Here is a 25,177-nt window from a genome sequence, read left to right on the forward strand (position 1 = left end):
AACCTTTGCTATAAATCTCGTCTGTGAATACAACTATATTCTGAGTCTTGTGAGTCCCCCAGTGAATCACTGAATATGAGAGTGTTCTTTAAGACCCCCCCAACATGTTGCCACACTCCAACCAGATACCGCAGAAAAAGTGGTAGTCCCACCCTCACCTGTCAGCAACAGCCCGTGGGAAGCCTAGACTTTCACGCTTACCAGACTGTAAGTTCCCCAACCCCCTTGCCAGGATGGTGTCAGAGAAGCTGAGTGGGAAGCCAGAACTTTCCCCGTCTTCCAGTGGTAATGAGCTGCCTTCGTCAGCTCCCACAACATCAGTGGCGGCCAAGTGGGGAATAGTGATAAGGCACCCCTCTACCTCCCAACCACAGTGGTGTCAGTGGAGGCCTGATGAAGAACCTAAACTGCCCCTGCACAACAGTAATGAAGTGTCCTTTCCTGCCCATGTGGGGTGTCAAAGGAGGCCTAGCAGGAAACCTGGACTTCTACCCCAACCAGGAAGTTACAAGGTGACATTTCCCTTCCCTGACCAATACTGTCAGAGGAGGTATGCTGAAAATGAAGATTTAAATAAGATTTAGTCTCAGAATGTAAGAATACCCAAAATGGTCAGGATATGATAGAAAAGTACTCACCATACGGACAACTAGGAAAATCTCAATTTGAGTGAGAAAAGTCAACCAACAGATGCTAACACCAAGATAAGATGTTGGAATTACCTGACAAATTTTCTATAAGCCAGAGATTTTTAACCCTTTTACCTCATGGCACACACAAACTAATTATTAAAATTTGAAGTACACAAAAAAATATGTATTTTTTGCCAATCTGACAAAAATAGGTATAGTTTTGATTCATTCACACCAGACGGCTATTGTTGTGTTGGCTGTTTTCATTTTCGTATTTGACAGTCTAAGGGAAAAGAGGTCAGTGTCCCTGATTGAATAGTCAGGTACTGCACGTTTTAAAAATTCTTGCAGCACACTGGTTGAAAATCGCTGCTCTAAGCTTTGTGAGGAAACAGACCATGTCCAATTTATTCACCATTATAATCTGAGCCTAGCATGATTTGGCTGAAGCAGGTACTCAATAAATATTTGCTGAGTGGATGAATAATGAATGAATAGAATGTCAGGTAAGGAGAGTATATTATATAATAATACATACTATACATATAATAAATACATATCAGTAAATGATTATAATTTGTATATGACTGGATGCACAGAAAAATTTTGAAATACACACCAAAAATGCTCACAGCACCATAGGATGAACTCAGTACTTGTTAAATGAATGAATGAAATCAAAGTGAGAAACAGTTATTAAACAATCTTTCTGAAATACACAATTATAGATTGTCTCAAGTTTAGATATTTGTTTGAAATACCCAACTGGGAAAGGGAAGGATAGCAAGATACCATGTTTATCACTGATGAAAGTGAGCCAGTAGAGAGAAAGAAGATAAAAATACAAGAGGAAGAGAGAGGGGTACTGGACTTATAGAAAGCTTCCTGAGAAGGAGCCAGAGTTCAAATATAAGGGTTGTCTTCAGGTAGAAGGAAGCTGCCACATTGCAACAGAAGCAAAAGTAGTGAGGACAAGAGCAGATCTAATTTTGAAGATTTAGAGGTTGAAGCAATTCCTCTTTGAGATCTATTTTCTTAGCAAAATATGAGATGTCATCTGCCAAGAGCAAGGATGTAAATTGGAAAATCTGAAGTTTGAAGAGAGTTGAGGTTTTAAAGTAGGAATTTGGGAAACGAGCAGTTGAATAGAAAAAGGTAGTAAACTTGCCAGGCTGAACTAAGGTCCTGTAGAGTCTGTGCTATGAGGCAGATTTTGTCCATTTTCAGCTCACTGATTACAATCAGGGGAAAGGCAAGGTAATAGATATTACAATCGAAGAACAAAGTGCTACAGTGAACTAAATTAAACAAAAACAAAAAAAAGAGGATTGTTTTTCAACTGGAAGGAGAGGAAGACAATGTCCTAAGAGAGAAAGAGAAAGGAAGAAAACAGGTCAGGGAAGATGGAGATAAAAGCAGGGTGGTAGTGGATTTCTGGCTGGGGTACAGGAACGTCCTTTTGTCTTCCAATCCAAACAGGGTCACAATGATAGAAGTTTAGCAACAGATTTTGTGAAACTGGTTCCTTATTTCTTTTAGTCTCTTAGACCTGACAATCTTTCAAAACTCTACGAAGGAATTCCCAGGTGTCTTTAGCGGCTGGAGAGAAGTATGAGGCACAAGGATATCATTCTCCATGCATTAAAAGAGAGGCTCTAGTGAGCAACAGGAGGCAGAAGTTTAATTTTTCTTTTCTTATTGGTAGTTGTGAGTTACTGTGAGTTCTTTGTTAGGTCCACTTTGTGTTCGTCCCTAGTTACCAAAAGTCCAGTTCCTATACTCAAATGATATCTTTCAATCTACTTCAAGTGTTTTGTTGACATTATTTTTTTTAATTCACGAATGCTTTGCTAAATAGAAGTGGACTTGGAGGACCTGAGATCTGGGTAAAAGATAACTTAAAAATCATCTGTTAAATGGCCCATTTGTCCAGAATACTCTGCTACCATTATTCTCTGAGAAATACTACTTACTGTTCAACACTTGATAATTATTAAATTATCTACACTCTAGTAATACCAAACTTACCAGACCCTTTGCACAATGGCTATTCCATTATTGAAAAAAACCTCTTTATGAACCTGTTGCTTAGAATTAGTTAAGTTTCAAAGTTAAGTTGACCTTGATGATTAACAAAAACAAGCTTCTCTAATCACAACAGTAAAAAATATAAAGTGGCCAAGTAGCTGGTTAGGACATAAACAAGGAAGAGATTGGGTTGAAAGAAAATTATAATTTATTCTAGGGCCCAGTCCCTTGTCTTTTGACCATTTCTTTGGCTAGATTGCTAATGCATGATTTTTGTACAAATCCTTTTAATTTGGGGGTTTCCCTTACTCTTTTTTTTTTTTTTTTTAATGGAAAGACAGCATATATTTTCTGAAAATACGCTTTGTTTTTTAAAAGGAGCAGATATGCATTTAGTGCAATAAAAATTACCAAAAGAGAGGAAAAGAGAACATAAAACAGTGTGTATCTTAACTAAAACATTGTTAAGAAACAAAACTTGGCTCTTTGCTTCCGTTCCATAACAGCCAAAAGGGAACCAAGAATGTTACATCGCTACCAAGTAGAAGGCAAAATTCAGGCAATTCAAGGACTGGTGCATATCGGCGGAGGGGGGGTGGTGGCAATATTATTTTCTCGTCCCCCACCCCTTTTCAAAACCTAGGTTTTGTTTGGAACTATACACAACCGCCTAGAAATTTTGATTTTTCCATTTTCTGGCTAACAGCAAGCGATGCGCGCTGGGAGTTCGCGGTACGAACCGGATCGGGAGGGCTCTGAACTCCCGTTCAAGCCTGGAGCTCTCTCGTCAGGGTTCGTAAGGAGCTTTCCGCGCGTTCAGAGGGAAGGCGCGATGGCCCGGTGGAGATAGGGTTTGACACAATGCTATAAAAACCTCCAGGGCAGCTCTTACCAACGCTGAGATCTGCTTCCTTGGTTCTCTGAGTCACTCAGGGCTCCCCTTTCCCTTTCCTAACAATCTTGTTCCCCCCGGACTGGGTAACATGGGTAGACTTCTAAGTTGAAATTACTAGTGCTGGTGGCCGCTGGTGCCAGGGAAGGATCTCAAGTGTTCAGTCCTCAAAGGTCACCTTTCAGGCCTCATTCGGAACAAGAGCAATAGTCTCACGTGACATGAAGATCTCCGCACGCCCGGGGAAGGCGGCGCGCTCCCCGCGACCCACCTCAGCCTCGGCTAAACAATACCCGAGACGTCACACACCCGAAACACCCTCGTGGCGCGGACCCTGCACACTGGCGCATGCGCAGAACAGATGCGAGCCGGCAGCCTTCCAGAGATCGTAGGCGTCTGCACAGCGGTCACAGTCTGGGAAAGGCCTTGCTTCCTCGTCACCACGTGGAAATCCTTGGCAGCAGCTATCGAGCATCACTACCCGAAGGGAGACAAGAGAAACAGCTGCCCGGTCTCCAGCGCGTTTCCGGTTTAACCTCTAGCTTCCGGTTCGTCGGCCGGTTCCAGTCCCGGCCTTTCACTTCCGGTGCCTTGCGTTCCGCTGCGGCCGGTTCCTGCGTCCTCCGCAGACGGTCCCGCTGCGCTCCAGGTGAGGGGACTCGGGGCATCCTGGCGTGCTGCCCGCGGAGGCGCCGCGGGCCCTGGGGACAGCAGCTCTGCTGCCCTCGGGACCTCCACTGCCGCTGGCTGCGGCGGGCTGGGGGCTGCTCGTGGGCGCCCCGGGCCGCGTCTGCGCTAGTCTCGCGCCCAGGCCTCCGGCCCTGGCCCGCGGGTCGCAGGGGCCGCCGGTTCCCATCCGGCCTCCTCGCCTAGGGTTAGGGCCTCCCCGCGGACCAGTGGGCTTTGCGTCCCCGAGGGTTTGAGCTGCTCTCCCCATCATTCTCCCTGTTGACACCCCGGCCCGCTTGGACTTAGGGGTCTCTGCCTGCTTTCTAGGCTGTTCCTTACCGGTCCCTTCCCACAGCTCTCGGTTACTGCTGTTGTGCTGTCCTGGCTAGGCGTTGACAGTAGTACTTTATATACCTTTTCCTAGGCTTGTTGAAAAGATAACCCCCTCCCCTAAATTCCTAAGTTAACTTTTGCTGTTGTTACTTTAAAATTTACGCCTCTGCAAAATACTTTTTGGTTGTGTGGTCTTAGGCAAGTTGTTTTACTTCTTTTTGAGTTTTCTAATCTGTGTAATAAAATTAGGACTGTATTTCAATTTGATTCAGATGGCCTATTTGGCTTTTTATTGAGGATCATAACATTTGTTAGAGCAAGTTCATTCTAAAATGAAATACGTTGCTTTGAAGTAACGCTTTACTTAAATTTTTAGTAGAGCAGGTTGTAAACATAAGAGAGTAAATATAAGGTAATTTGTGGTGCTCTCTTAATGGGCCTTTTGAAGACACCTGACACCTTAAGTTTTCAGGTTATTTTTGCATATTACGATTTTAATTTTGCATGTTAAGATTTTAATTTTTTTGCATATTAAGAATTTGCCTTCTTTCTTGCAGTTGGTTGTAATACATGAAGAGTACAGTGAAAGGCTTCAATAAATAAGTGATAGCATTTGGAAATACCAGTATTTTGATATTAGAAAATTCATTCTCTGACCTGTGAGGGGAACAGACTTATGAAAACTGGTAATAAGCTTTATGGAGGAGGATATCTACATGCTGTTGTTGATATAGAATAGCAGCTGCTATCTTATCTTTGTGTGCTTATATAGGTACCTGTGTGTTTTGTATTTATTGATGGTCCAATTCAAGAGAGACAGTGGTAGTGGGGAAAACACATGATATTTAGTCAGAAGACCTGTTCTCTTACTAGCTGTGTGCCCATGAACAGGTTACATAACCTCTCTGAACTCTGGTTTCTTTCATTGTAAAAGTGGGACAGTTCTTATCAAACAACCTTGTTAAATGAGATTGTCTCCATAAAAACTGTCCAGTGTATTAAATATGAAACAAATAATGGCCATTTACTATTTATTTAGCACAGTGCCTGGAACACTTCAGTTATAGTCTTATTTAAAACATTTTATTTAGCCCTGTTGGCGTGGCTCAGCAGTTAATATCAGGAGATTGTGGTTCAATTCCCAGTCGGGGCACATTTCCGGATTGCGGGCACCATCCCCAGTGCAGGGCGTGCAGGAGGCAACCAATCAGTGACTCATCATTGATGTTTCTATCTTTCCCCCTTTCAGAAATCAATAAAGATATATTTAAAAACAAAAACATTTTAACCAATACTTATGTAATGTTACTGTGTTCCAGGTACTGTGTTACTTATATATATGAACTAATTTAATCTTCTTAAGAACCCTAAGATGTAGGTAGTATTTCTGTTTTGCAGATGAGGAAGCCCAGGCACTAAGATTCAAGTAACTTCCCAAAGTCAAATAGTTAATAAGTGGAAGAGCTGGGAACTGAACCCAGATAATCGGGCTGTAGAGTTTGTGCTCTTAATGACTCACTGTTAGCTCTCAAGTGTTAAATGAACAATGGTTGATCATGGAGAAACCTGCCTGTAGCATAAACCTGATCAAACAGAGAGGGAGGGGCAGGTAGCTCATTATTGCAACTTTCCAGTTGAACAGAGGGAATTTGCTAGAATATGAGGAAATAGTAACTTTAAGCCCAAAATTGGAAGGTTGGGGGAATTTTAACTTTGAGTCCAAATAACTTTTGGCATTCTGGTAACACTACTGTTACCTGTTTCTCTACCAGCAAGTTGTAAAATAGAACCCAAACTGCACAGCTCATAAAACTTAAGTTACAGGTTTGTATACATCTTCGATATATTTATTTTAACTTGTTTATTTGTATATGCCTTTCTTCTAGGTATTTTTTTCTGAACAAAAGCTGTATCAACATATGTTTCAAGGATGGCTCTCCCTATCATTGTAAAATGGGGTGGACAGGAATATTCAGTGACTACACTGTCAGAAGACGATACTGTGCTGGATCTCAAACAGTTTCTCAAGACCCTTACAGGAGTGCTACCAGAACGACAGAAATTACTTGGACTTAAAGTTAAAGGTAATTAATTCCTCATGTCAGATCTTCTGCATTGATGTGGATTTTTTATATTAGCTATTATCTTTTCTCTTTAATAAGTCCCCTTGGGAGATTTCTTTGATAGGGCTATTCTTGAAATTGTTTTATGATACAAGAAAGAATATTAAATGTTAGTTGAAAATACCACCAGGATTAAGATTACTTTTGATTCCTCCGATACTTGGTGTTTGCTTGTTAAATGTTTGGCACAGAAGTCCCAGGTAAAACAGTGTAAGTTTTGACATCTGCCTTTCAGCACAAGTTTTCATTATAGCTTGAGCCTTGTCCTTTCCCCAAATTATCTTTTCTGATTTGAAAGAAATGGTGATTTAAAATGATGATTAGCAATTATAGGCATTGTTGATATTCAGTATAAAAAGGACTTTCACAGTGATTGTGTCATATCATTGAAGGGTGTGTTTTGAGTAGCATTAAATCTGTAGTTATCTTAGGTGTGCAATTTTCAAGACTCTCTGGAAAACAGCTATCTTCATCTTGAACAAAACAAACCATGAATTTTTTTTGTTTAGTAAGTTGAGTAAGGGTGTTCCTTAAGACATAGTTGGGAAAAAAATCAAACCTTGTATTAGTTGGTACTTAGTGTGTTAGAAATGCCTAATTCAGCAGTAACAGTTTGTTAATAATCTAAGAAAAAGAAAAAAACTGCTGTGGGATCTGTACCGAATCTTTTAATGTTAGGGTTTTGTATAATGGGATAGTGAAACCAGCACCTGAACTTTAGTGAGAAAACAGTCATTTGCTTGTATTGTAGGCAAACCTGCAGAAAATGATGTTAAGCTTGGAGCTCTCAAACTGAAACCAAATACTAAAATCATGATGATGGGAACTCGTGAGGAGAGCTTGGTAAATGTTTACTTTTGTTACCATTTGTCCATTTGAAGATATTATGATTTATATTACACTTCTGTATCATAGTTTTGATTGTGGTAAAATTGTCAGTTTAGCAGTCAATGAAAAAAAAAGCAGCTGCGTGGTGAATGTGATATTAACTCAGCAGAAAACAAATATGGGGGAACTTGTTAGTATATGGTTAGCTGTAAGTATAGCAGTAGTGCAAATGGTCAAATTTAGCATGGCAAATCTGTCCAGTGAACGTTTATAACAAATTATAAAATGTTAAAATTTTCCCACAGTGCGCTTGAAAAACTCAATCTCTCATTTGTGCTTTTTATACTATGCATGTATTTTTTATGTTAAAGATAACACGGTAAAAGAAAACATTTTCATCTTAATAGGAAGATGTCTTAGGTCCACCTCCTGACAATGATGATGTTGTCAATGACTTTGATATTGAAGATGAAGTAGTTGAAGTAGAAAATAGGTAAGTGCTTTTCACTATCAAAGGAAATTGCTTATAATGTGAGAAAAAGTGAATATTTCATCTGATTTTATTTTTCCATTAGGGAAGAAAACCTACTGAAAATTTCTCGCAGAGTAAAAGAGTACAAAGTGGAAATTTTGAATCCACCCAGGGAAGGGAAAAAGCTTTTGGTACTAGATGTTGATTATACGTTATTTGGTAAGTCAGCTAAAACTGTATTTCATCTGTTATCCACAACTTTTTTTCCTTTTGTATGTTTATTTTTTCCTGGCAATGTGAAATATTTGAAAGCTTTTCTTATTGTTACAAAAGTAAATGATTCATTGTAGAAAACATATAAGAATAAGAAGAAGTCATCTGTTATCCTAAGACCCAAAGATGAACACTCTTATACTTATATTTTTGTGTGTCTTCAAGGGTGTATTTGTATGTATATCTTTATTACTTTTGCTTAATAATATATTGAATCTCTCATTCAATCTTATTCACTGTGAATTAAACATATACATTTTTGTCACACAGAATTCTAGTTTATGAGTGCATAGTAATTTAACCAAGTTATTCATTATTGATTAACATTCAAATTTTTATAAGGATCATTTAAAAATCATTTTCTATATTTTATCCCCGGTTTCTGTTTAATTATATTCAGGGCAGATTCTTGAATTAAAAATTTCTCATGTCAACAGAAAAAGAAAGATATGCATTTCATCCCCTAATATCGTCAAGAAATGATTAGTTAACTCCTGATATTAGAATGAATTTACTTAACTCTATCCTAAACTTTAAGTACATGCAGTAAGTTAATGTACACTTGTTTTTAAATTTGATTATAAGTTAATTGGGCCTGTCGTTTTGGTGAAATATGATTATATCTGGAAGGTGAATGGCTAAAAGTGAGTATACATAGCCCTAGTTTGTTTTTCATATTATAAAGTAACATCTACAATTTAGAGCAGGGGTGGGGAACGTCTGGCCCAAGGGCCTGCACTGCCAAGACCTCCCCAAAGAGAAGCTGTTTCAACCATTACATTAGGGGTGAGTTAATTAAATGTTTGACCAAATATAGCAGGCTAATTTTTAAGTTGATAATTTTGTGTGGCCCGTGAATTATGTTATAAAAATCCAAGTGGCCCTTGGCAGTAAAAAGGTTCCCCACTGCTGCTCTAGAAACTAGATGACAAAATTATATTTTACTATATAAGCCTGAGTTCTGGCTATTGCTTTTCACAAATTGAACAGAATTGATCAATTACAGTTGGACCGTAAGGATATTACATTGTCTGCTTTGAAGACATCTCTTTGTCAGCCAGTGGAATGCATTCTGAAGTAGCTTGCATTTGATTGTTTATGTTACATTTCCTAAGTTTAATTGATATTAGGTACTTGTCTACTATATAAACTAATAATCACCTATGACTGGTTTTCTTTTTAGACCATAGGTCTTGTGCAGAGACTGGGGTAGAATTAATGCGGCCATATCTTCATGAATTCCTAACATCTGCATATGAAGATTATGACATTGTTATTTGGTGTAAGCTATATTTTTTTTGTTTAGATTTCCATGGAAGTAAGGTGGTTCCTTATATTTTTCTGATTTATAAAATATCACTTAAAATGACCTGTGTTTAAATATACAGTTTTCACTTGTTTTAGCAAAATTTTAATAATCATGTTTGACTTTCTTGCATCACAACATAAACATATATAGTTGCCAAATACCGTTGAAATAGTTAAATATAAGAAGAGAGTAGATGATGGTGTCAGAATTAAAATGGCCTTATTTTCCTAAGATACCTCTATCCCCCGAACCCCCCATTAGGAACTTTTCTTTCTGATCTTTACTGTAGAATCTTTGATGCTTCAGGATATTGTTGCTTTCTTTCTTCATCACTCTAGTTTCAAAATACTTGGAGAAAGATATGCTATTTTAAAAATCACAGTGATGTGTTTCTTCAGAAATAGAGGCGATGTGAATTTAAGGGAAATTAATGACTAGACTAAAGCAGTGTTAACTCCCATTTGTGGTCTATGGACCATTCCAGGAACTTACATGTCTGTGATAAGATAAAAGTAATGAGCTTGCTTCGAAAAGTAAATTTACTATGTTACTGAGCACACTGTTTAGTTCAATTGACAATTTTTTTGTGGCAAGACTTTCTTGAAAAGGAAGCAGTATATTGATTTACATCTCACCTTCCCACAAACATTTAAATTTGCCTCTGGCAGTATCATAAGCAGAGAAGAGCTGTCCTGAGTGTGAGTTAAATAAAATCCAATCAGTTATATAGATGCCACATTTAATTGTACTAGGTTTTTGATGAGAGGCCACATAGTTGTATTTCAATCTGTAAATTTCCTTTGTACTTTTCCTTGTAATTTGAGTATCTCCATTGTTCAGTGATAATTTGAGTTCACTGCCATTAAGATTAAATATTTAAATTCGTAATTTTCTGGTTTGTAAGACACAGCAGAAAGCTTCCCAGGAAACAAATTTTTGTTTAGCAGCTCTGTTACCTGAGATGACATTTGAGAAAAAAGTTTATCCTCTAAATATTATTAAAGTAGATTTAGAAATTTAGAGAACTTTTTGCAATCATATATTTAAAATAATTTATTTTACAAATTATGAAATTTCATGGTAGTATGTTGAAAAGGGCACCTCATTTTGGCACTAAGTAGAGTAGGGTTTTAATTCTGGCTCTGTCTTTACTATGTGATACTGGGAAAGTCAGTTAATCTGTCTGAGCCTTAGTCTCCTCATCTGACAAATGAAGATAAATAAACCTGTATTACAGGGTAGTTGTAAGAGTAAACATACTGGTATAGTATCTAATACTATGTCTGGCATAAAATAGTTATTTAGTAAGTAGAAACTCTTTTTATTACCTGTGAATCTTTTTGTTTTTCATTTGAAAATTATATATCTAAAATATATAATGAATTAAAAATTTTTTCCTCTCATGATTGTTGTCATTGTAGATACACCAGTCTCTAAAATTTTAGTTCAGCTGGCCAGTTTTGCATGAAAGGTGATTCTTTTGGTTGTGTGTGTGTGCTAAAGATGCTTATTTTGAGGACACAGTTACCTCTATTGCCCTTAAAAAAATACAGATACACATACACACACACACACACACACACACACACACACACACACTCTTTAAATAATTGAACTCCTTTTTCCCCTTTTAAACATTTTTCTTGGTAATACCTGTTTGGTTTATTCCAGTAACTTGAGACCAGGAAGGCACATAAAGGTGAGGGTTTATATTTTAATATCATTGATCTCAAAACTGGTTGGTGTCAGACAATAAGCAGATACATAACATAGATCAATTTATGAATTTAGTTGTCTCAGACTTCCTGTTAAGAGCTGCTAGATGCAATGAGCACTGAGTTTGCTGAACCTGGCAAAATTCATTGAAGCTGGCTAATCTTTAACATTAACTTTTGACGCATAACATCTGCATATGTTGACATATATACTTGTGCATTGCCTGGATAGAAGAAAATGGGGATCCAGACACCCTAAATTTAAATTTGGAACTGATAGAGAATAGTATCAAACTTTTTTTTAAAGAGAATTTAAGTCTTGATTTATAAACTTACTAGGTTCAGAGTTCTTTTGAGCATTGATTACCTGTATCTTTTAGATAAAAGTAGTAGTTTAAATTTTATTCTGTCTTAAAGACACACTAAAATGCTTTTCTTTAAAAATAAATACTTAAAGGAAAATTACCACAAATACCTAATTTATTGAACTTTTAGTCTTGCTTAGAAAACTTAACTGATTTTATTTATACAGAAGAAAGGTTTTTTTAAATGAAATTCAGGCTTTTCATATGTCTTGTATTATCATTCCTGATGTTTAGCTGCAACAAATATGAAGTGGATTGAAGCTAAAATGAAAGTAAGTATCAGAAAACAGTCCATTTAAGAATGTTTTGAAACTGCATTTTTTTTTTTAAAGTTTCTAGTTGAGTTAATTTAATTCTCATTGGAGGACATTTAGTAGATTAATAAAACAGTATCAGGAGTTAGAGCTGTTTAAAGTCTGATGGTGGATTGTATTGAATACCTGTGTTTTTTTCAAGAAAAAGTACAGCAGAGCTCCCCTTTCTGTTCTCATTTTATGATAATGCTTTCTTTTCTTTCTTTGTTCTGGTTTGAGATACTTAAAGGAGTGATGCTCTCTAAAATAATAAATTGGGAGGTAATCTGTCTGTAGGTTTTTTCTTTGGACTGCCATTTATTGACTTAGCTAAGTGAAACTAAAATACTTGACAGTTGTTAAGCAAGAGGTGGTGGCCAGGGGGTAGAAAGTTGGCATTAATGGGAAATTGTAGCTGGAAAACTCAAAGCCTGGCATTTTCTATGTTGTTATATTTTAACCACATGAATATTTGTATTTATAGGAGCTGGGAGTGAGCACAAATGCAAATTATAAGATTACCTTCATGTTGGACAGTGCTGCTATGATAACAGTGCATACGCCAAGGAGAGGATTAATAGATGTAAGAAGTTACTTTACTTTTATTTAAAGACTTGTTTATTTTCAAATGTACTTTTGCATTTATATTGATGGACTAAACTATAGAAAGAGTTTAGAAATATGTCTGAGTGGATATTAAAGTATTAATTGAGTTTTGACTTAGGAAGATGAATTTAATAGATTTGAATTTTAATTATAAAATTAAGCATCTTGATGCAGGAAAGGTCAAGAAAGATCATGGATAATTGTCCCAGGATGATGGCAGCACAGTGTTGCTAAAGACACAGTAGGTGTGAAAAAATACTATCATCAAGGGAGATATTAAAAACAAACCAAAACAGACTTGCCATGCCCTATGTGAAACTGGTAAATAAAGACATATACATCATGATAACATGTACTTTGGAGTGATGTATGTGAAGCCCCAGAGAAGAGCAACAAGAGACATCAGAGAAAAGGATTGGGCTAAAAAGATTAGGGTTCTTCACTTTATTTACGGTCAAGTAACTAGTCATATTATTGAACTTCTATCTGCAAGGCCCCATGATGGGCACTGTTGGGAATAAAGAGATGAGACATGATCCGTCCCTTTTGGAAACACACAAACTAATAGGAATTGGGGAGAACTTAGCATTCTAAGAAAGCTTAGGAAAGACTATTAAAATTGTCAAAATATAAATAGAATGTTTAAGTGCATGGGAATTAGCTCAATAAAGGAAATATACTACATATATCACGGGCAAAATATTTTCTACTGAAGTGGTACATTGATAAAATCTAAACACTAAAGGAAGTTTGGGAAATGTTAAACATAGTAGTGTTTATAATAGTGACAAATCACAGGGGTGAAAATCCTTGCTGCCTGACAACAGGAAATTGGAATATAAATTTTTGTTTATCCATATAATGGGACACAGCTAAATCATATAATGTAGAATATTTAGTGCTTTAAAGTTTTTTTATGACACATCATTGAAATGAAAGAAGTATTTTATAGAGCAGTATTTGAAAACTGATAGAAAATAGTTCTAACCTCTGTTTGGTTCAGAGTTCCCCTTAGCTTAACAAAAGATCTGTGAACTCTCTGAGGTCGCTGCTGTTTATAAAAAAGACTGAAGGTAAATAATTTTATCAGAATATCTAGTTATCTTTAGTATTAACTGGGTTATAAGTAATTTTAAAATTTCCTTTGTGCTTTTCTGTGTTTTCAGATTTTTTTTACAGTCAGCAATATTACTTCTCTAATTGAGAACAAAGTAGTTCATGTTTGGGGAACAGCTGGTGCTTGACCTAATTACAAAATGTCAACACTGCTTAAGAGGATGTAGGATTCCTAACCCTGGGTGTCATAAAGCTCTTGTCATATTTCTTGAGACTTTGTTAGTCAAGAAAACCAAGAATCTGGCTAATTGTGTCAGCTCATGTATATTTGTCTTCAAGTATTTGAGGGGTTTGTTTCAGTAGTAAACAAGTAGCACAAACAAATTCAGGCAAATAAAATTTTGGTTTTTTTGTTACTCCTCACCTGAGGATATTTTTTCCACTGATTTTTAGAGAGTGGAAGGGAGGGAGAGAGGGACAGAGAGAGAAATGGAGAGAGAGAAAAAAATATCAATGTGAGAGAGACACATTGATTGGTTGCCTCCTGCACACACCCCTACTAGGCTGGGGATCAAACCTGCAACCTAGGTACATGCCCTTGACTGGGAATTGAACCTGAGACTCGTTGGTGCATGGGTCGATGCTCTAACCACTGACCCACACCTGCCAGGGCCAAATAAAATTTCAATAAAATTAAAATATTTTAATATTCTTTGCTGTATCTAGGGCACTAAGAAGAAAATAGGCTTTCTTTACATTAAATTATAGAAGGAGAAAAAGAAAACTTAACATTTTTTTTTTAATCCTCACCTGAGGATATGTTTATTGATTTCGGAGAAAGAGAGGGAGGGTGAGAGAGAAACATTGATTTGAGAGAAACATTGATCACTTGCCTCCAGTACTACCCAGGACCGAACCAGAAACTTAGGTATGTGCCCTGATCTGGAATCAAATGCACAACCTTTTGGCATACAGGGTGACACTCCAACTAACTAAAGCACCTGACCAGGGCAAAACTTAACATTTTTAAATGACAGCCCTTGTCACCATTTACTACTGTTATTTAATCTCATAATTACTATTACATTATAATCTCATATTACCATAAATGAGACTCCTGCCTTCATCAAAATGTATTTTCACCACTAAAAATTAATTTGTTAAAAATTTATTTTTCTAAATGTGTAAAATACATTCACATGATTCAAAATAAAATGTACATAAGAGAAATCTTCCTCCCACTTGGGCCTTCTAGCCACTTCACCCTCCTTTCCACAGGAAATCACTATTATTTCTTGTGTGGTCTTACAGACCTAACACAAGTACCAACAGATATAAATGTGTAAGGAATTAATCTTCTTGAAGGCTCATTTTAAGAATGCAAAAATAAAAGCAACTTATAAATTATGGTGCTTTTAAAGTTAGGCAATCAAGTGCCCTAGAAATTATGTACCTATGCCACTGAATTAAAGAAAAATCAGTTTTACTGTAATATTTAAATTCTGTATTAAAAGAGCCAGGTACATTGTCCATCATTAAGGTTTTCTAGTTTTGAGAACAGACTGCATGTGACCCTCAAGTTCTGAGGGGGAAGTATTAGCCCAGAAAGTCATGTGACTGCTCAGCAGACATCTAAACCATTACTTTAGATTCTCTTTAAGTTAAACAATTACTATGCCTTTGACCCCAAATTTCATGTTGAAATTATGGGAAGTCTTATAATGGGGTTCAGTTCAGTTAGACGTGAATAGATCTTTCAGAAGTTAACATTTCGAGATACGTTGTGCTTTCAAGCATGTTGCATCAGTTCTGGGCTGTTGACACAGCCAGCTGTCCCTTTCTTACAGCCGTGTAGCTGCAGGGCATTTTGCATTATCTCTGCTTTTAAGAAAGTGTGAACTGTTGATAAAATTTGAGTTAAATCTGAACTTTTATTCTAAGGTGAAGCCTCTTGGTGTTATATGGGGAAAGTTTTCGGAGTTTTACAGCAAAAAGAACACCATTATGTTTGATGACATAGGAAGAAATTTTCTAATGAACCCACAGAATGGACTAAAGGTAAAACATAATTTTACTTGCTGTGCTCATGTAACCTGGAATATGTAGTAGAACTTTAACACTGTGGAATTTCATACATTTTTGGAAGTACTTTATTCTTACAAGAAAATATTTAGAAAAATGTATATAAAATTGAACACTGCTTCCTTGGTTAGCCAACTCATCCAGGTGGTTTATTTTTAATTAAATTTGTGGAGCAACATAAGCTTACTAACCATTGACTTTTAGTGACAAAAGTGAAAGCATCAGACATCTTATTAATTAGGGATACAAATCTTGGAATTTGTTATATTCTAGTTATCTGGAAAGCTGGCAGTAAGGGTTTTTTGGTCTTTTTGTTTTTAAATGAAACTAAGAAAAGGTTTTGAAAATTAATACAGGATAAGTGGAGATCTTAGAATTATAAAATGCCAGAGCTAGAAGGAACCAAGGTCATCTCCCTTCTTTATGGACACAATCTGAGGACCAGAAAGTTCATGACTTGTCTAAGATCATATATGTAACTGGTTAATGATAGAATTTGAGTTAGAGTCTAAGTGACTTGGTTCCTAGGGCAGTGGTGATCTTAGCATGAGGTCACATGCAATCTTGGGTAGGCATAATAGTGACTTTTAATCCAGGTAGCAGTGTAAAATTATTAAGAGAGGAATTTGAAACTTAAGATTTCTGGCACCTATGTTTGCCCATGTCAGTACAATATGAAGGTGGAAAAGATAGCTCTGTATTACGGTTCTAATGCAAATAGAGTCTCCATTTGAAGTGGAAATCTTGACATTAAGATCTTTAAAAGAGAAGAGAAAAATTTGAAGCAAGTACATTTTTGAAGCTTTCCTTACAGACTGTTGATGTTGTCCTTTGTGTACAATGAGGATAGTTTAGGGACAGAATGCTAATCTAGGTAGTGAATTGCCACAAATATAAAAGCTGTTGACTTGAAAGAAAGTACTTGGGGTAGATTGGTGGTTATGTCACCCTTTAAAAATGGCTTCTCTCTGAGGCTGTAGGAGAAGTGCTTTTCCTGTGTGTAGTTTACCAGGTATAAGGTACAAAAATATATTCTTCAGTCTTAAGAAAAGATTCAAGTGCTCCAAACCGAATTCTGTATGAAACTAGTGATAATTACGTGTATTGGAAAGAAGGTGAAGTTATGATATTCAAGGAATGATTTTTAAAAAATTATTTTTAATTGAGGTCTAATATTAGTTTCATGTGTCCAACATAATAATTTGATATTTGTATTTATTGCAAAGTGATCACTGCAGTAAACCTAGTTAACATCTATTCATTAGTTTCATGTCTGTTTAAAAAACTTTTATTTTCCCAACCAGCATTTGGGCCCTACTCATCCTTGAATGCAGAGATGATCATATAAATTTCTAGTTTTTCATATTTAGAGCTGGATGTAGTGCAGTGAGTATATTGTAATGTTTTGTTGTATTCCTTCATTCAACTGAAAATGTAAAGGCAACATAGTAATTTTTAAACTATTAATAAACAATGTACCAAACTGATTCCAAGTTTAAAAGCAGGAAGGGGATTTAAACTGAAAGAGAAAGTAGAGTCCAGTGGCTGGTAAATAAGATTTTCAATCCAAGACCCTACTAAGTTACTTTTACTTTCCAACCATTTGGTCTTGGGCACTATTAAGCAACAAAACTAAAATACACAATGATCCGGAGTCTAAAAGTTAATAAACTAGTTAAATGAAAAAAAAAAAAATCCTCTATTCACCTAGTTGATTTTCCTTCCAGTATAATTACTGCTTACTGTACCATTTTCTGAAAAGGCCTAAGTGCTCATTAGCAGTGCAGGCAACATATATGGCCATTGTTGCTCATATGAAAAAAATATTTTTAGGAATTTAAAAATGTCTAGATTATCTGAATTCTCTTATATATCATTTCCTTGTACAGATAATAAAAATGGAATTTTCAGAGTATAAGTCAATTTATCCATGACCACAATTCACATTCTTTTAGTTCAGTACTATATTCATCATTCACAATGCCTTCTATATTACATTTTAAACCTTAAGATTAGCAAGTTTATATTATTAAAAGTTAACTTTAAAATAAGCAGTCCTAACTCAAAATGGATAAAAGACTTAAATGTAAGTCACGAAACCATAAAAATCCTGGAAGAAAACATAGGCAGTAAAGTCACACACATCCCATGTAGTGGACTTTCCACTGATACATCTCCTAGGGCAAGAGAAACAAAAGAAGAAATAAACATATGAGACTACATCAAACTAAAAAGCTTCTGTACAGCAAAAGAAAACAGCCTCAAAATACAAAGGAACCCCACAGTCTGGGAAAACATATTTGCCAAGGATGTATCTGATAAGGGGCTAATTTCCAAAGTGTACAAAGAACTCATATTACTCAGCAAGAGGAAGACAAACCACCCAATTAAGAAATGGGCAAAGGACTTGAATAGACACTTCTCCAAAGAGGACATACGGATGGCCAAGAGACACATGAGAAAATGGTCAACGTCGCTAATCATCAGAGAGATGCAAATTAAAACCACAATGAGGTATCACTTCACACCTGTCAGAATGGCACCATCAACAAATCAAACAACTTGTGCTGGCGAGGGTGTGGAGAAAGGGGAACCCTGGTACGCTGCTGGTGGGAATGCAGACTGGTGCAACCACTATGGAAAACAGTATGGAGGTTCCTCAAAAAATTAGAAATGGAGCTGCCTTTTTACCCAGTGATTCCACTCCTAGGAATGTATCCTAAGAATCCTGAAACATTAATCAGAAAGAATATATGTATTCCGATGTTCATAGCAGCACAGTTTACAACAGCCAAGATCTGGAAACAGCCCAAGTGCCCATCAGTAGATGAGTGGATAAAAAAGCTGTGGCACATTTACACCATGGAATACTATGCAGCTGTAAAGAAGAATCTCGTACCCTTTGGGACAGTATGGATGGACCTGGAGAATATTATGCTAAGTGAAATAAGTCAGGCAGAGGAAGACAAACATCGCATGATCTCGCTTATATGTGGAATCTAAAGAACTTAAACTGATGAACAGAATACGTTCAATGACATGGAAGCATAGATGAGACTGACAAATGTCAGAGGGATGGAGGAGGGCAGGTGGGTGGAGGGGGAGAGAGTAACCAAAGAATTTATATGCATATATGCACAACCCAAGGACACGGACAATGGTGGGGAGAGCGACTGGGGAGAGGGATGGGATGGGGTGGAACGGGTCAAAGGGACAGCTGTAATATTTTAAACAAAAAATAAATAAATAAATAAATAAATAAATAAATAAATAAATTAAATAAAATAAGCAGTCTTATGTTTAAGGTCTCTAAAGTCTTTTTTTGAGATTTCTATCAAAAGCATGAAACCATGATAAGAAAACACAGTATTTCAGAATACTTCTCAATTTCAAAACTGCTTCTATGTCATTGTAGGCAGATCATTAATAAATACCTTCTTGAAAGAAGTTTTCAAAAGGAGACAAAGATACCTCTCCCAAACTAGAATTTTGGGGGGTGGTGACTTATGTATTTCTAGGAATTCCTTCTGATTTAGTGATTCTACTGAGTACTCTGATTAATATATTTTTTATAATGGAGAGGTCCAAATGTAAATGGAACTTCATAGAATTGTATAACAAGACCCCCATGTAGGCATCATCCAATTTAAACAACTTACTAATTCATGTATGATTACGTTTGCTCTATACCCTACCTGTTTCCCTCTCTCTAACATTTTGAAACAAATTCCAGGCATACAATTTTATCTAAAATTAATTTAAAAATTTGAAAGGCTGTCTTTGAGTTATAAAGATACCTGAGCTGTTGTCTTTATTTTTTTTTAAATATATTTTTATTGATTTTAGAGAGAGAGGAAGGGAGAGGGAGAGAGAGATAGAAACATCAGTGATGAGAGAGTCATTGATTGGCTGCTTTCTGCATGGCCCTACTGGCGATTGAGCCTGCAGCCCGGGCATGTGCTCTGACTAGGAATCAAATGGGGGACCTCATGGTTCATGGGTCGACGATCAGCCACTAAGCCACACCGGCCAGGCTGAGCTGATGTCTTTGAAAAAGCAAAACTCTTTATTGAACTGTAACCAAGAAACATGTATAAAATTTGTTGTTTACCAAATTGTGATAAAGATAACACATATAACTGCCACTCAAGATATAATACCCCTTACTAATTACAATCCTTCACCCTGCCTACCAACTTGACTTTTGTGCTTTTAAAATGAATCAAAATTTATCAACCTTAAAAATTTTATTGTAAATTATATTAATTGTAAAATTTGGAAAATATGACTATTTTAATGGGAAAACTCTTGTATAATTAAAAAGGTTTTTTATGGAGACTTGAATGATAGATGCTTAAGATAAAATGAGAGAGGAAACAGGTTATAAAAATGTATTATATCTTAGCTATATAAAAATTATATAGAAAAATAATGAAATGAAAATATCAGTGTTAAAAGTTTATCTCCCATGTTAGATCAAGCTTGTATTTGGGTTAACTTTTTATGAATGAAGTGATATGAATGAAATTATTCAATTAGTAAGAAGCAGCTGGATTGATAGAAAGGGGAAAAGTCTAAGCAGTTATGCAAAGAAGAGAAGCCACACAGGGTTCAAGTGCTGTGCTGGTGTTTTGGGTTCAGACTGAGAAGGTAACATAAGGTAAATTAGGTGGAATTCGTATGACATCCTTGGTGATATTTTAATCTCATTAACTCTAAATGATGGAATAGTGTATATTTGTACTGGTTTTCATATTGCAATGTGAAACGTTGGGTACTGTTTGTTTCCTAATAGATAAGGCCTTTTATGAAAGCGCACCTAAATCGAGATAAAGACAAAGAACTTTTAAAATTAACTCAGTACCTCAAGGAAATAGCAAAATTAGATGACTTTTTGGACCTGAATCACAAATACTGGGAAAGGTAAGTGCTAATTGTTTATTCATTTTCTCTTTCCATTAATGAATGAAAAAATTGGCAACTCTGGTTATATACATAACTCTTAATTTTTATTTTAAATGGGTAAATCTAAGACTATTTTCTAATCCCATGACATCTTCCCCGAAAGTATTTTTCTCTTTTGTCTTAACCTCTAACTTGTTCATACACCCACCCACGTCTTAAAATCTTTAGTACTTCTTTTTTTTTGTTTTTAAGTATATCTTTATTGATTTGGGAGAGAGACAGAAACATCAATGATGAGAGGGTCATCAACTGGCTGCCTTCTGCAGGCCCCACCTGGGAACCGAGCCCACAACCTGGGCATGTGCCCTAACTGGGAATCGAACCATGATCTCCTGGATCATACGGTTGATGCTTAACTGCTGAGCCATGCCCAGCCGGGCTTTAGTACTTCTAATAGAGAGGAATTGAGAGACTGCTACATGTTTATGATGCTACCTGTAAATTATTTGGTGACATTAGGTAGGTCATTGTTTTATGAATCACATGGGGATGTGATCTCTGTTCTCATACTGTAAAGTAATTCAGCATAAAATAAAATACACTACAATTTTTTTCTGTTAAGAGTTAATCTAAAGTAATCTCTCTGTGTAGGAGAAAAGGTAGAAAACTTTATTCCACTAGAAAAACAATTACTTTTGATTTTCCTTTTCAAAGATAACCACTGTTACCATCTTGGTGTATAGTCTTTCTCGTCTTCTCTAAGCACAAGCATATGCACAAATCTACATACAGACTGCATATAAACATCAAGATTTTGGCCCTGGCCAGTGTGGCTCGGTTGAGTGCTGTCCCATAAAAATAAAAAAAATTCAAGATTTTGAAGCAGGGAAAAATCTGAGAAGTGAACAGGATTATTATGTACTTCAAGTAATTATTTGCAATGAGATCTTTAAAGATCTGATTCCATTAATACAGCAACAGGGCAAAAACTCTTCATGAACTAACAACACTTTGGCTTTTCAAATTTCACTTCTGACTTTCCTCTGGCATACAGCTTCGTATTAGAACATCACAATCTTATTAGGACTATAAGGCTGGCATTTTTATTCCCATCTCCAAACTGTAGATGATGTAACTAAATGATGGGTATAAGTGCTACAATGCCAGGAAGTGAGCAAGTTTTGCAGCATCAGAACTTGTCCAGGTGTTATGATTTTAAGAACTCTTTCCTCACCCCCATTACCACTGAGTGGTAATTCATAGCTCTGAGAAAGAAGAGAAATAAAAGTTTTAATTTAGTGGTAGATTCCTATAAAATAATACAAAGAAAACTTTGTTTGATTAGTAAATGAATGTCTTTTCATCTTTACACTCTTGATCAGAGTCCCTTAGCATCTTTGGCCCACTGTCTTTGTGCAAGAAAAATAAGATACTTAAGTGGAGTTTGAAGGGTTTTTGGGTGTTTTTTGGAAATTACAATACTAATTATTTGGAAGTAAGGCATTATAGAGTGATAGAGTACAACCTCCAGGGTCTTCTTAATTTAAATTTGAGTTCTGCCACTTTCTAGCTTTGTGAATTTGGGTGAATTGCTTAACCTCTTTGTTTCTGTAAAACGAATAAATTCTAATAGAAAACTTTTCATAGAGCTGTTGTGAGGACTAAATGAACTTAGAATATATGCTTAGTCCAGCCAGGTGTGGCTCAGCAATTGAGCGTCGACCTAGAATCCAGGAGATCAGGGTTCAATTCCCAGTCAGGGCACATGCCCGGGTTGCGGGCTGCAGCCGATCAATGACTCTCTCATCATTGATATCTCTATCTCTCTCCCTCTCCTTTCCTCTCTCTGAAATCAATAACGATATATTTAAAAAAAAAAAAGAATATATGCTTAGAACAGTGGTTGGCACATAGTCAAAAGGTATTAGTGATTACTAACAGTTATTACTCACCTTTAAAAAAAGTTTTGTTAGCCTGGCCGGTGGTTTTCAGCAGTTGAGCATCGACCTATGATCCAAGAGATCTCAGTTTGATTCCCCTGTCAGGGCACATGTCCCAGTTGCAGGCTCGATCCCCAGTTGGGGGCGTGCAAGAGGCAGCCAATCAATGACTCTCTCATCATTGATGTTTCTATCTCTCGCTCCTCTCTTCCTCTCTCTGAAATCAATAAAGACATATTAAAAATAATAATCTTCTAAAAAAAAAGTTTTATTACTAAAATAAACTACTTTCCTTTGGGGAGAGAGTTAGATTGTTACTGTGAATTTAGCATGATACAGCTTGGATGTCTTTTATTTCTTGCAGGTATCTCTCAAAGAAACAAGGACAGTAGTTCCAAGTTATGCTGGCAGTTATTGAAGATACTTGAGATCCATGAACTCTTGCTTTGATGCTAGAAATCATTATAATAGTGCTGGACACTGAAGCAAATACCAGACTGCTTATACTTGGTCTTCCAGTTTTTTGTAAATTTAATTTTATATTTTTTGAAGATTATAGCAATATGCTAAAAATATTCCCCCCCCCCCATGTGAATATACTGTTACTCTTGAAAAGTATTTTCTCCAGGATTGAGTACTGTGGTGTCCCCCCTCCACCCCCCATGCCACACAAACAAAAAGTGTACAAAAATGTATACTCAACAGTGTCATTTTGTGACTTTGGAAACAAGTTATGTCTTGTGTTCCTGCCTTATTTGTGTTGTTGTTTGACTCAGTCTAAGACCAAACCCATCTTGAAACTATTGCTTTTCCTTTAAAACCAAAAAAATATTTTTTCAGTAAGGAACCTAGTTTGGTATACTTAAAATCACCAACAGTTTTTTTATTCCTTTGTCATAGACACAGTTTCTCTTCTTACTCCACTATTGACATCTCTAAATTCTGAGCTGTCTCAGTTTGGCTGTATGTGTGTCAGTGTTCTTTGAGTAAAACTGGAAAATGTCAGCTGTGAAAGCAGTATGTCATAGTATGAAAAATAGAAAACATAAGATTGAAGAGTAAAACTAAGGAACACTAATGTTTCTTTTTGGTGGCTAAGTAGAAACATTTCTGCGTAAAACTATTGTCACAAAAGCAGTTAAAGGCAATATATTTTAAAGTGGGACATATCACTGATTCAGCCCTAAAAAGCATGAACAAAAAGTTTTTGCTCTCTTCTAGCTATATCTTGTCTAAGTGCAAACACTGTGTTTCAGTGAAAATATCTAGCTATAAGCTTAAAAAAATTATTTGCAATGCTTAAGCCTGCAGATATGTAATGTGACCACTGTTTTGTGTTGACAGTATTGCTTTATACAGTTCTTGTATTTGAAAGGAATCTGATTCTTTCAAATGAACATGGTGTACATTGTTCTTACGGGACTATTTGAGTGGTGTAAATAATAAATACCTTTTCTTAAAACATTGGTTATCTGCTCTTTGTTGAATCAGAAAACAAACATTAGGTCCAGGGAAGGACCTCTTGAAAAAAATTAAATGAGTATGGTTTTACAAGCGTGTATTTCACTATTTATGCATTCAGAATTGGTTTTAGCAACTTCTTAGATATGTTAAATTACTTTAATAAGCACCATGTTTTCAAAAAGATGAACTATTTTCTTTGTAATAGGTTATTATAAGGATATGCCGTGCAGAAGAGTTTGAGAACCCTTAATTAAAATTATTCAATTGTGTTTTTAAAAATTTTTTACTTATTGATTTTAGGGAGAGAGAATTGTTCCACTTATTGATGCATTCATTGGTTGATTTTTTTGTTGTTGTTAATCCTCACCTGAGGATATTTTTTCCATTGATTTTTAGAGAAGAGTGGAAGGGAGGGACAGAGGGAGGGGAAGAGAGAGAGAAACTGATGCAAGAGAGACACATTGATTGGTAGCCTCCCGCATGCACCCTGACCCAGGCCAGGGATTGAACCTGCAACCCAGGTGTGTGCCCTTGACAGGAAAATAAACCCAAGACCCTTCGGTGTGTGGGCTGACTAACCACTGAGCCACACTGGCCAGGGCAGTTGATTCTTGTATGTGCCCTGACCAGGGGTTGAACCTGAAACCTTGGTGTATTGGGACGAAGCCCTGACCAACTGAGCTACCTGGCCAGGGCCTAAAATGTGTTTCTTAATTATGAGGTTAAGTTTAAATATTTAAGAATGGAATAGAATATTCATTTCATTGGAATGTTTCCCACTGTAACAGGCAGTTTATTTCAAAGTAGAGAACTGGACACTTAGAACTATTCAAATAGGTCAAGAAAGAGCAGATACACTTTTTTTCCTAAGCAGACATTTTCTAAATCAATATAAACTAAAATACAAAAATTAGCAAGCTTCAGGAAGTGAAGTAGGATTTTTAAAAAACATTTTTGCCATTAGGTGGTGCCCAAACCAAAGATTACTAGCCAGTGTGCTAAATGAAACAATTCTGAGAGAACACTGTCATTGTCAGCGTGAGATCACATGTGCTTGTGTTAATACATTCATAGTGTATGGAATTTTGGGTTGTCTTTGCATCTCATGATTTATTGGACAAAGACTGGTTTTATATATATTTTCCTATGTGTGTGGCACAACAGAGCCAAGAGATGATTTAATTTAGATACA

The 25,177-nt window shown here is 36.3% G+C and overlaps 2 protein-coding genes across 2 annotated transcripts in view; one reads left to right on the plus strand and one right to left on the minus strand.

The window, feature by feature from the left end:
• Nucleotides 1–3,950, minus strand: part of RNF145 (ring finger protein 145) — a 72,682-nt gene extending 68,732 nt beyond the window's left edge. Inside the window, exon 1 of the mRNA XM_081137247.1 lies at nucleotides 3,862–3,950. The gene's annotated coding sequence lies outside the window, so the exon portion shown is untranslated. The remainder of the gene's footprint in view (nucleotides 1–3,861) is intronic.
• A 131-nt stretch (nucleotides 3,951–4,081) lies between these two features.
• Nucleotides 4,082–23,982, plus strand: UBLCP1 (ubiquitin like domain containing CTD phosphatase 1). Its single transcript, XM_081137248.1, has 11 exons — nucleotides 4,082–4,201; nucleotides 6,441–6,638; nucleotides 7,429–7,520; nucleotides 7,913–7,998; nucleotides 8,081–8,196; nucleotides 9,434–9,532; nucleotides 11,874–11,911; nucleotides 12,417–12,515; nucleotides 15,536–15,652; nucleotides 20,472–20,599; nucleotides 22,886–23,982. The coding sequence occupies exons 2-11, from the start codon at nucleotides 6,485–6,487 to the stop codon at nucleotides 22,911–22,913; spliced, it is 957 nt and encodes a 318-aa protein (XP_080993374.1). The 5' UTR covers nucleotides 4,082–4,201; nucleotides 6,441–6,484; the 3' UTR covers nucleotides 22,914–23,982.
• The last annotated feature ends 1,195 nt before the right edge of the window (nucleotides 23,983–25,177 follow it).

This window comes from Miniopterus schreibersii (assembly GCF_964146895.1).
Source record: "Miniopterus schreibersii genome assembly, chromosome: 4".
Classification (NCBI taxonomy): domain Eukaryota; kingdom Metazoa; phylum Chordata; class Mammalia; order Chiroptera; family Miniopteridae; genus Miniopterus; species Miniopterus schreibersii.

What these genes read in the sequence shown, in the direction of transcription:
- UBLCP1 (XM_081137248.1), top strand. Translation starts at nt 6,485, where the DNA reads ATGGCTCTCCCTATCATTGTAAAATGGGGTGGACAGGAATATTCAGTG. An exon ending in TTATGACATTGTTATTTGGT is followed by an intron (nt 9,533 to 11,873) that starts GTAAGCTATATT and finishes CCTGATGTTTAG; the next exon opens with CTGCAACAAATATGAAGTGG. An exon ending in AATCACAAATACTGGGAAAG is followed by an intron (nt 20,600 to 22,885) that starts GTAAGTGCTAAT and finishes TATTTCTTGCAG; the next exon opens with GTATCTCTCAAAGAAACAAG.